The sequence below is a fragment of the Lepidothrix coronata genome, unplaced genomic scaffold, assembly GCF_001604755.1.
Source record: "Lepidothrix coronata isolate B3197 unplaced genomic scaffold, Lepidothrix_coronata-1.0 Scaffold60, whole genome shotgun sequence".
Taxonomy (NCBI): Eukaryota; Metazoa; Chordata; class Aves; order Passeriformes; family Pipridae; genus Lepidothrix; species Lepidothrix coronata.
The window spans coordinates 3,175,643-3,188,438 of NW_016690240.1; the positions used below are offsets into that span (position 1 = coordinate 3,175,643).

General features: G+C 40.7%; 1 protein-coding gene across 1 annotated transcript in view; it reads right to left on the bottom strand.

Moving 5' to 3' along the window:
* TMCO3 (transmembrane and coiled-coil domains 3) overlaps positions 1–12,705 on the bottom strand; it is a 31,919-nt gene extending 19,214 nt beyond the window's left edge. The window contains exons 1-5 of the mRNA XM_017817319.1: positions 12,575–12,705; positions 9,492–10,034; positions 4,748–4,927; positions 2,918–3,109; positions 2,001–2,129 (exon numbers count right to left, since the gene is read on the bottom strand). Of these exons, the coding sequence (XP_017672808.1) occupies positions 2,001–2,129; positions 2,918–3,109; positions 4,748–4,927; positions 9,492–9,938 (948 nt within the window). The 5' untranslated portion in view covers positions 9,939–10,034; positions 12,575–12,705. The remainder of the gene's footprint in view (positions 1–2,000; positions 2,130–2,917; positions 3,110–4,747; positions 4,928–9,491; positions 10,035–12,574) is intronic.
* Between the last annotated feature and the right edge of the window lie 91 nt (positions 12,706–12,796).

The window sequence follows — 12,796 nt, forward strand, 5'->3', positions numbered from 1 at the left end:
ATATATATATATATATATATATATATATATATATATATATATATATCTCAGTAATCTCAGTGCAGGAGCTGCATGCACCACTAGCAAGTTTGCTGATGATACCAGGCTGGGAGGTGCTGTTGACACTCTTGAGGGACAAGACACCTTGCAGAGAGATCTAGATACACCAGAGTATTGGGTAATGATTACTGGGAGATTTAACAATGCTGGATTCTGCACCTAGGATGGAGTAGGTCAGGCGCAAGAATAAATTGGGAGAGGAATGGCTGGAGAGCAACCTGCAGAAAGGTGTCTGGGGGTGCTGATGGACAGCAAGCTCAGTGTGAATCGGCAGGGAGCCCTGGCAGCCCAGAGGGCAAATCCCATCCTGGGGTGCATCAAACACAGCGTCACCAGTCACTCAGGACAGGTGATTATCCTGCTGTATTCAGTGTTGGTGCAGCCTCACCCGGAGTTCTGTGTGCAGTTCTGGGCCCTACAATTTAAGAAGGATTTGAAGGTACTTGAATGCATCCAGAGGAGGGCTACAAAGCTGGTGGAAGTGCTGGAAGGAATGTCATATGAGGAGCAGCTGAGGACAGTTTGTCTAGCTTGGAGAAAAGCAGGCTGCAGGGCAACTTCATTGCTGTCTAAAGCTTCCTGAGGAGGGGAAGTGGAGAGGGAGGTGCTGATACCATCTCCTTGGGATTCAGTGACAGGATGTGTGGGAATGGCTCAAAAGCTGCAACAGGGAAGCACTAGGAACCATTTCTTTACTGAGAGGGTGGTCAAACCCTGGAACAGGCTTCCAGAAGAGTTGATTAAAGCCCCCAGATGGTCAGTGTTCAAGAGGCATTTGGACAATGCCCTTAACAATATGCTTTAACTTTTGGTCAGCCCTGAAGTGGTCAGGCAATTCACTGAAATAGTCTATTCTAAAAACCTATCATTTCTTTTCTGTGCATTTACAGGCCAGGGCAGAAGAGAACAGGGTCTATAATCAATCACAGAGAAATGTAGATGGAAACTATCTTTCCTGCCAGATTAGAATCTGCCTGCTTCCTCAGTTCCTCCAATATTCAGCTTTCTTAAGAAATACAGAAAAAAGCATACAAAAGCGACCCAATCAACATGAACATTATCCAGATGAGTAACATTTAATCACAGCTGCACATGAAACTGGCAGGTCACTTAAACTGCCTTGAAGAAACATCTCTCATCTGTTCTGACCACATCATCTTCTTCAACTTAAATCCTTGAAAATCCATTTTTGGATCTATTCCAAATGTCAAGCTTCCAGACTTGTTTCTCAGTCTAAGTGGTCAAACTTTCCAGACCTTCTCAACCCAGAAATTACATACAACACAAAGGTTATTATTTAATCTAAATTTTAGAATATAAAATTTTGAAAGTGTAGTACTTGGACCCTTCTCTTCCAATACAAGATTGCAGGATTTTGTCAATTTCTACCCATCTCTACTTACTTTTGAGCCCAACAGTCATTTTCAACAAAAGCCCAGGTAAGAGCAGATGTTGCTAAGACAGCAAGTTCCAAGCGGTTACATGGATATCATTCCAACAGACTTGTTGAACGTAGGTGGACATTATGGTGCAGCCTTAACGTGTGATCTGTTTTGCCTGCTGGCTAAACAATCTGTTAATGCACACCAGACCACTAATCAAAACATATCCAGCCAACCACGGCCCATGGTTTCGCATGAGCTAGTAATCAGGGTACACGTGATGGAGCTAAAAAGGTTCAAGAGACTTCAGGAATGTGGGCCGGGTACAGGGAAAGAAACAGGGTGACTAGGATGGATGAATGAGCTACAGAGAAGCAAAATAACTCTAAAAAGCCAAGCTATGCTAGTCAGGGAACTACTTGTTTTAAACACTTCCTCCACTGTGAATTCTTTGTTTGTTTTTTAATACATTCGAAGTTGGCAATACCATATTATTTTAAAATTACTTTTAAAGACTTCAACAAATTAAATCAGTCAAGAAATAACTTGCATGCTTACTTTGATACTGTTTAGTCCTGAGGGTCCTAAGAGTACTCCACAGATGATATATCCAAACATGGTTGGCAATCCTATTGTTGTGCACAGCCAGCCACATGGCAAAGACAACATTCCTATTGTCACAATATCCTAAATAGATAAGATTTACAAATGCATTAATATAAAGAACACACAAATTTGGGATGAAATTAAAGACTATTATCTTTAAAAAGATAAACAGCACTGTAAAATTAAATGTAGAATACTGCCTGTGAAAAGAAAACACAACTTCAACGCTGTTGCAGGTGTAAGCACAGCAGTTTTGCAGATGAAGCAGTAGTACTGACCTTAAGTAACTGGGGGACTTCTGATCAATTTAATAAATATTTTAAATATATTACAGAAAGTAGGCAATTTCCTGGATGGAATGACACTTTGCATTAAAACAAGATGGTGAAACAGGTCTGGTTTGGGTTTCTATAATTAAAAAAGAATCCCAATCCAGTTACTCTATTGGAAGCACAAATACAATAAAACTCTTGCCATGTCTACGTATTTACCAGCATCCCTTCTTTCATCCCGAGACACAAACAAATGAATTCTCTCTACTGACAACATGCAAGTGGCTTATCAGGCACAGCAGTAGCTTGCTATAACACTGTGCAGTCCAAGAGAAGGGATGGTGCCCCAAAAGTGCAACAAGATAAATAAAAACAGAGAGGATTCACGTGGCACCATGATTAGTCTTGTGAAGACTATCCTAAGAGTAGGGAACATATGGCTAAATTACCATAGATAGGGGACTCATGAATGCTGGGGTAATTTTACAGGAACATACGCTGAATTTACATTCAATCCAACCAAGGACTACTGACATACAAACTAGTGGGACTAAATCTGACCAAAAGCAATGACAAGAATGTCTCTAAAATGATTACCTTTATGAAATGATGGTCAGCACGAGGAATGGTTGAATCTCTCGGTTTGGTAAGGATATACTGATTGTTCTGGGAATCAATAAGCATACTAAGACCTAAGTCATCCTCTACTTCTCTTTTTGAAGCATTTCTTTTGGAGTTTGTTTCATCTTCTTCCACCCTTAAAACCGCTTCAAAGTTTACACCTCTTACCTGTCAGAAAAAGAAAACAAATAATCAAACAAACAAAAAAGTGGGAGCCAGTTAAGCATATAATAAAAACGGAAAGACTATTAGCTGTGCTTGAAGTTCTTACAGAACTTGTTGACAACAGCTAAAAATACTGCAGCTTTTTTCTCTAAGAAGTCTTTCATTTTCTTTATTAAAACTTGGGTGTCTTGAAATGTAACATGTTATTACCTTGAACAAAAACAACTGGAGATTACAAAGTGATATTCAGTTCTCAAGAATATGAATTAAAGACTGCATTACAAGTCAAGAAAAGGTAACTGTTCTGTAAATTTGAAGGAGAGGCTGTAAAAACTGTTTCTACCTAGTTATTTTCAGGATTTTATTTCCCAAAACAGCAATTCATGGAAGCAGGTTGTAGCTCGTATTTTTTTTTTCATTTTTACCAACTACACTTCTCTATTTGATTATATTTTAATAGAAGCCTGTATATCTTTACCAGAATACTGATAACTCTATTAGAGCCTCTCTGTTCTAAAATTCCAGTGTTTTTGCTTAAATGTTCCTTGCAAAGACAGAGATGCAAATAGTCCTCCAGGTTGCATTCCATGATTCCTTTTCTTTCATGGATGGAGATACAAGCAGAAAAACAAAGAGATGCCCTGGAGGAGAAGGACGCTTTGGCGTTTTTCCAGCTCTCACGTGCCGCAGGACGGACCTCGCTATTCCACGGTGGAACAGGAGAGGGCGCTCCCGCGGCCCGGCCCGGCCCCGCTGCCGGCGCTGCCAGGTGGGACCCGCGGGGCACAACCGCTCGTACCAGGTGTGCACGGAATAAAACAGCTGCTTTCACTTTCTCTCCATACAACTACAACTACAAAAAATCCCACGGCTTGGCGCTCTACTACAGAGCAACTGTTTTTTTCCTCCTCAGCGGAATTCAAGAGCTATGCTCACCTCGGAAGTCAACCTGCAAATCAACTAAAACCTCTCAAGAGCAAAGGCCAAGTAAAGTTGCAATCCATGGCTATGCAAACAGGGCCAGTTTAGAGGGTCTGTCTCTGAGGATGGCAAAATGAGACACTACAATAAACTGACACATTCTCAGCTCCAGAAACACGCAGCCTTAACCTGAGGAATACTGTCTGTCATGCAACATAAAAACAAAGAACAATGCAAGTAGGCCAGGGTGCAAAAGGCAGAGGAAGTCAGAAGTGGAAGAAAGCAACACCACAAACACATTTCAGGTCCTTCCCTTAAACAATATATCTTTTCCCAGACTGTGAAAACTAACTGCAAGGATTCTTGTTCTCCCGTAACTTTCTCAACAAAATGAAAATGTGGAGACTGCTTAACACGGTAACTCCATATCCTGAGAAGTCCAACCATCACAGTTCCCACCACCACTGAGATGTCATATCTGTCATGGGCTGTATCAGTGAGATGGGCTACATTTGTCAAAGTGGCAGCTGCAGGGAGGACTTTCAAATCAAAAACACAGAAATCACAAGCAAAAAGGAGCAATTATTCCTGATGCTCACTATTCTTCAATCCCATAACCCTAACAACTATGCGTTAGCATGAGAAACACACTTACAGTGCAAATACTAATTATAAATAAATGCATATCAATGAAAGGACTGAGTCTAAAACATCACTTACAGATTTGTTGTCATCAAAGGCATGCTCTTCTATTTCCTCTTCCAATCTATCAGCTGCCTTCCTGACATCTTCCAGAATTTCATCAAGCATTGACAGGCTTTTGTTTTGATGCTGCATGTTCTTAAGGGCTTCAACTTGGTGTTTTTCTGCTGCTAAGAGTTCGACATATTCCATTTCTTCCTGTTGAATTTTACAACACACAGATAAAGTGCTGGCCAGGCCTCTGAGCAGAAAAACATCTGACATAAATGTATGCTTCTTTTGACACAAAACATCTTATCAGTGGAATTGAAAAAGCAACATAGAATTCATTATGGTATTTGAAGATTGCTTTCTCTTGTGCCAATTTTCATTGGCATAAACGGACAAGAAAAACAACCACCAAACAAAATATCCACCAATTACCTTTTCTAATCCATTAAACAGTAGAGCTGACCCAAGAGTATGATCCAGAAAATACAAGAAAGGACTTACTTTGATAAACTCTAGGAAACATTTCAGAGCCAAGTAGAGTTTAGCACCCAGTGCTTTAAGAGGGAATACCTTGAAAGCATAGCTATAATATCTACAGCAAACAAACTGTATGGAAAAAACAATGAATCTTAACTTTATAAAATGCTTTATTTTTCAAAAATTACAGTAACTGTGGAAACAGCCACAAGAAAAGAAAAGAAAAAAAGAAAAGAGGTGGGAGAGAGATGAGCAGCCAATCACTCTAGCCAAGTTTCCTGTTTATGTTCTCAAACCATGACAGTTTCCCAAGAAGTACTTTCCTATCAGAAGTAAAATACTTGACTTTTTCCCCCATTTCAGTTTGAGCCTCTTATAAACTTACACTGATAACTTCTGAAATTCATTTCTAGGCTTCAGAAGTAAGAGAAGAGAAAATGCTAATATGGTTTGATACAGTGTGAAAATACTCCCTGAAAAAGTTATGATGTTTCATTTCTCTTTGGATGTTTCAGGTTCAAAAAGACAACTAAAAGGCTTAATTTACTGATCAAGACTGGACTTAACACTGCACCTTCTACATAGTTACCATGACAGTAACCAAACTGAATATTTTGTGTGTTGACAGAGAACAATCTGAGGCTTTTGGAAAAAAAGATTCTTCCCTTTACATGCCTACATTCTTTTAAAGATGCACTGGTTGAGAGAACAGCTATGAGCAAGGAAACATCCACAATTACAGCACTTCTTCCTTACAGTTAGGTTCAGGATGCTGACAATACTTAGATGAGAGAGACCCTACTTCTGCTCTTTAAGAGAGCCAGTATTATTACCAAGGGCAAAAAATGGGCAAAAAATGCAAGCAATCTCTAGCTCTGAGTCAATTCCCAGAAAACACAAGTTTTTGTCTCCAAAAGAGAGATGCCCTGCCATACCCAGTTAGAAATCAGAGAATGTAGGTCTCCCTTAGGTTGTGTGTTTTACCCTGCCTACCCTCCGTAGACATCTTCAATAACCTGGACATATAAAGTGGTCCTAAACACCTATGCTTAAGTAAGTGGAGTGTCCCCTCCTCCACACATTTGCAGATGGACATTTTCCCCCTTAAAACCTGCAAGAACACGCATGTAATTTAATCAATTCCATGATGCCAAGACAACAGTACGTTCAGTACAACTGATATCTGTAGCTTAATTCTTTTAAAATCCTGACACTCAGATGAATGCCTCTGATTGTGATGAAACCACAGAACTGCTGTCTGTTGGTGTTTAGAATTACCATAGTTACACAGGCATGATGAAAGTTACCCAGATCCCAAAATAAGTGAAGTTGGGAAAAACGTAACTATTAACGTGTTTAGCCCAATGCCAACAATTAGTTCTTATGCAACACTTAAGTAGGAGACACAATCATACTGCCTCGAGGAAAAACATTTCCTATCTGGTGCTCTTTGCTAGCAGACATTGCCTGAAAGACGTAAAAAACAGCCGCCATATGAGCTGCAGATTTTCTGCTCATTCAGCAACAACTTGGAATGCAAGATGAATTGTTAGATTCTTTCCCCTCAAAAACTGAAGACGCTTTGGGTGCAGAGAGCCAATTTCAGACCTTTCTGTCGGTGGACACAAACAGGCTGAACAGAGCTAGAGGTAAACTGCAGAATAATAAATAATTCAGTAATTTCAAAGGAGTTAACTTTCCCTGAATAGCAACATAGAAGAGCTTTGAAAAATCAGTTTAACTGCAAGTTCCTTCAATTAATGGAGATGAAAGTTTTTGTAGTCTATTAAAGAGGCATCTCTGCTTCCACCTACAGACCACTGTGACAGCAGTAGAGTGGAACAACCACAGAGAACGGTGTCCATAAAAAAGGACAAGTTATCTCAAACAACTCTATGCTGAGCAGAAGTACATCACAGTACAAACACTGTTCTGCAGCTGCTGGGATTGGAGACACCCGATCACAAGGTACATACCGAACCACCTCTTAAGCAAAGTAATACAGATAAGGATTGTGCACTTAACAGGAACACCTAGAAACACGAGCAAAATGTAAGACTTTGGGGCAATGCTGATTAAGAAGGCAGTGATGCTGTTTTCTCTACTACTTAGTCAGAGATGACAAAAGCACATTCAGAAGAGGTTGCATCTTTGCACTACTTGCAAGGGTTTGTTTTTTTTTCCATCGATGTCTGATTACTAGGCACCCAAGAAATCAGAAGCTGATAAAATGTAGGCAAGATTTTGTTGCTTTTTCCTGAACCTCCACACAGGCTCCTGGAGCAAAAGAAGGCAGAAAGAGTGTTCAGTGCTTCTTCCTTACTTCCCCCTCACCCTGTGAATGATTCCACAAGACCTTTTCCCAGCAGCAGAATCAGCAAGAAATGCATCATACATACATACATATCCCAACACGAAAGACTTTCAAGTATTTCAACTCAACAAAATTAAAATGAAGGGAAGAGTCCAGCCTCCATTTGTATTTTCCATTCACTCACTGTTTAAAAAATGGAAAAGATGATTTATGAGTACACCAACAAAGTAATCATTACAGTAAAATGAAACTGGAACAAAAAGTAGACCTAATGTGTACCTTCTCAAGTAAGAACAAGTCCAAAAAAATGTATCCCATGAAATTTTCATCTTTTTGGCATGCATTTCTCCACATTCTTTGTTTCCCTTTATAGAATAATTAAAAGGTTAGAACAACAAATAGTCTATTTAAAGAATCATGTGCATGGCATAAGAAGGAAGGGTGCAAAAAATTGTTCACTCAAGTAAATGTACTGATATGATAATACAAAAAGCCTATACAATCCACCTCTGCAAAAGTAAAGTTTTGACAGGACCAATCTCTAAAACACATCATTATATACAGAGATCTCCTTTTAGGAGAAAAACAATGAAGCACCATTCTCAAATTCAAGGACAGATTACCTCAGTACTTTACAGTAACATTACCAAGAATTAGGTAAATGAGAAAGAAGATTCTGGACAGCTTTACTGCTGCTATTTTACAAGATCTGAGAAAGAAAAAAGGTGGAAAATCAAGTAATGCTCAGAATGCTCACGACAATTGCTACCATTTCTATACAGCAGAGGCTGCTACTACGATTAAGAATCAATATCCAAGTCATATCAAGCACTTCATTGGAACACACCTAGATCGAAACCACTCCCTATCCAAATTTTTTGTAATTCAGTCTTTGTTTCCACTGCACAGAACCACTCCAGTTTCCCAAGTTTGCATCCTAACTTCTACTTCCACCAGCCTTCCTTGCCTCAAATCACTGCACACCTTTCTTGCACAAAATCTTTCAGTCTTCACCTGTAAAGATCTGCAAACCTCTTAACACAAATGCCCTTTAGCCATTCTCCCAACTCAGACCCTAGACCCCAAATACATTTTTGTTCCTTCTCTCACTCCCTTGTGCAAAGGCAGCCTCTTCTTTCAGAAGATGGAAAACAAAGAAAATTCTTAATATGTTCCTCCAGTGGTTGAGGGGTAGAGCAAGGAAAAGAGCAATTTAAATACCAAATAAACTAAATGAAATTTTCTCTCAGTGGGAGCCTTTCAGAGCACTGCCAAGTCCAGAAGACAGTGGCAGACTGTGCACAACCTAATGGATCTGCATTGACATGGAAACTCAAATTTTCCATTAAATACTTGTGCTCAACTATTACTCATCTGTGTTTTTTCTTGGCAAAGTTATCTCAGCTGGCTCTTTCTTGAAAGCTCTGCTTTTCAAACCTGCATTTCTTAGGCTAAGAGTGCTATACTGAGTTTAAAAATATAGTCACTTACTATTTTGCATGCCCATTTTACCCCTATCTATACTAACATGGAAATGAAAGGCAGTACATCATGTTGTTTAAATTGTAGGCTTTGGTTGAGCAATTCTAAGGTAAAGTGGAAAAAGCAGCTAGTATTTTGCCAATTTATGGCATTATTTCCACTCTGATAACCCCACTGGCTTGTCTTGCGTGACTGTGCTATGTGCACTGACTCACTGCTTGTATTCCTTTCTCTTTAACATAATATTTGCCATAGGTCTTACGATTATGCTTAGCTTTGAGATAAGAACGATTGACTGCTAATAAGTTTTAAGATCTACACCAGAATTACCTCTAAATTTACTAATGAGAACAAATAATTAATTCAAAATCCATTTTAAATATCGCAATTTCTACATAGATACCCTTTTTTATTAAAACGGAATGAAACTGGGTCATAATAGAATTAAAATCACACGTAGAGTATGAATACTGTAGTAATAAACATGGGGAAACTAACCTTAATTGCAGCTTCTCTCAAGGCTTCCAGCCTCTGTCTACTGCTTTCTTTCATATTTACAACATCTTTGTAATCCCCCTGTAGAGCTCTCTGTAGGCCATGGATTGCCTGAAAGACGGAGTTTTCACTTTCATTTAGCTCCTTTTGGAAAATTTCAAAGGTATGCACCTGAAAAAGTTTCTCTTCATCAGACAGTCCTACATCCTTCTCAACTGCTCTTATGGCATTTTTCAGTTTGTTGAGAACAACGTTCTTTTGGCGAAGAAGACCAGACAGTTTTCTGCAACTTTCCAACACCCACTGCTTCCTCTGAGTGATAACAGCTCCTTTTCCACGGTGCAGCTTTATTGCATGCTTTACTACATCTTCATGTTCTGCAGGATTTGCTAACTGGCCACAAGGCAATGAAACCAATGTCCACAGGGAAATAAATCCAGTCGCCTTCATTCTTCACTTTATGTTGCTCTTGGGAGAAACTGATAATTCACAACTGCTCAAAGGATTCTGCTACATGATTTCTGCATCTCCAGTACGCACACCAGGCTGCAAGATAGTACCAATCAGTTATCAAATGTGGTAATGATGGGCCATGAGGTCAAACAAATGTAGAAAATAAACCCAAGATTGCGTCCTACACCACGGAACATATGTGGTCTCCTTCAGTCAACATTTAACAAAAACAAGAAACAGCCCAAAGTTACTGATAGATTACTGATAGATTACTGATAGATAGGTTTCCCCTTGACTATTTCCTGATAGCATCTTGTTTTAAAAACAGTGACCGGAAAGCTTAGTCACTTCACGTGGTACTCATCGGCACTTCTTACATGAAAGGAAAACCTCTAAAAATATCAGGCCATGATGTCACAGGCTGCACTTCAACCTAGAACTCCTTATTTTTATCTGTCAATAAACCTCCTGTATTTTCTCAAACCTATCCTAAAAAAATTACATCATAATAATTTGTTATTTATAAGTCTCGGAAGCATTAACACGCTCAACAAAACATAATGAAACAGATTACATTATAAATTGTAATTGTGGAACAAAAAACAGCAAAACCTCCTGGACTTCTGGGTTCTACTAGTTTGGATCAAAGACTTTCTTCACCTGAAAGGCTGCAGGGCCTTGGGATACTTTACTTCAAAGCTTACTATTGATCCTCATGATTTTAAAATAGTTATAAAACCACTAAATCAGTTCATTTTTAAGTTCATTTCCCAGAAACTACTTGGAGATCCATATATAAACTGCTGTAATTGATTTTAACACCAAGTAGGATAGGATTTTAAAGCTAAAAGCTACCTTCTTTCCCTCAGAAGCTCCAGGAAAATGCTGACGCTATTGTAAAATAACAAAGTTATAGTGTCTTTTAAAAAAACCCAAACAAATACAAAAACCTTTAAACCCCTACCACCACCACAAAGCTATACATAGCAATGTCTAAATGTCTCTACAAAATATACATTTAACACTGAAGCATGGCATTGTAAAAATGCACAGTACACACAACATGTTAGTAGATCATCATTTCAGCAGGTATTTCCCTAAAACTTTAGCTACAGTCTTGATCCCTCAGCCAACAGCCTTAATCAGGAACCAACAAGTGGACATGGTCATCTGGGAGCAGTCTGTCTAAGAAAGAATCTTCTTTTCCTATAATGTAGTACAACCTCAAGCATCCAAGCCAGCCATTCTCAATATACAGAATGAGATCTGAGCAATCTGGTCTAATGGAAGGTCTCCCTGCCCACAGCAGTGGGGTTGGAACTAGATGGTCTTTAAGGCCCCTTCCAACCCAGGCCATTCTGTGATTCTGTGGGAAGATGGCAAGCACAGCCATACACATTTTAAAATGCCCTTTGTTTCAGAGGGAACTGAGAAAACCTGTCTGCGGGTTTTCTTCAATGAAAGCCAAAGTATTTACCTAAAAATAGTTGACTGTGGGCTAGGGTTCAACAATATGAAGAGCTAAAACATTTAAAATTAAGAACTGAAAGTGCAACTGAAGTAACAAAAGCATATCACCTCAGTCTAATATCAACAGACTAGCAGTGTAGAAATATTTCAGCTGTGGGGTTTACTATTTTTAAGAAAGCAGAAAAATAACAATTTCCACCACCTGGCAAAGTTCTAGAGTGAAATTAAAGGAAATATTTCTTCATGTATACAAAATAATACTCTCCCTGTTTGGTAGGCTTGGGGCAGAGATTTTGCTAAATATATTACAATCTATTTCTTCAAGAGAGAGGAAGAAGAAAACACCCAGTGTATATCCAAGCTTCCGTCTTCAGAGAGTGGAGTAAAAGACTCTACTGCACATCTTACATGGTATGTCAAACCACATAACTAAATTTCGAGCACAGATTTATACTAGCAAAGTTCACTCACTGTTGTGCTGCGCAAACTTAGCAACGTGGTTCAGACACAGGACAGTTTTGTTTCAGTGGTTTTTACTTGGCTAGCAAAAACTAGAAAACTAGCATCTGGGGCAGTGCTCAAAAGCTCTCACGTACCAAAATAAATTATGTGATGCAGAATGCAAATAAAAAATAAATAAAACCCAACAAAAATAAACACTCCTCTCCGTGCATCAGTAAGTACCAAATCAGAGGGAACTACTATCGTTTAGAGTCCTTATTTAAGCACAGTTGCTTCCTGATGGATTGCAGCTCATCTTCCCCGTTTTTAATCCCTGACCACGACACTGTAGCACCGGATTTCATCGAGTTGGCGATACTGGACCCTGCCTCCAATGCAAACCTCGTTCCCTCTCTTCCAAAACGCTTGCAGGTCCTTCCACACCTGCCAGTTCGCCGCCACCCACCACTTTTCCCCATCCCAGCTCCTCCCCGGGAGCCGCAGGGCAGCCGGGGCCGTGCCCGCCCGGTACCTCCGCCCGGCGCGGTCCCACCCGAGCGCCACGACAGTTCCCGGCGCCGCTCCCTGGGGAAGAGCAGGGAGCACAGAAAAGGATGAGCAGAACGCGGGTGCGACCGGCCCGTCTCCTGCCCGCTCATGGCGGCGGAGGGACGGGGGGAGCGGCGGCCGCCCCGCCCGGCGCTCCCGGCAGCGACGCTCACCTGAGGGACGGAGAGGGCGGCAGCGGCCGCGGGGAAAGGGTGGGATCGCAGCGCGGTGAGCACGGGGGGGTGAGGGGGTGGCGGCCGCTGGCGAAGGGCGCTGAGGAGCCCCGTCCTTGCGGCCGCCCGTGGCCCCGCGCCGGTGCCCGAGCGCCGGGGCGGCGCCTTCGGGCGCAGCGCCGGGCGGGACCCGCGCTCCGAGCGCCGCCTCGCGGGCGGGAA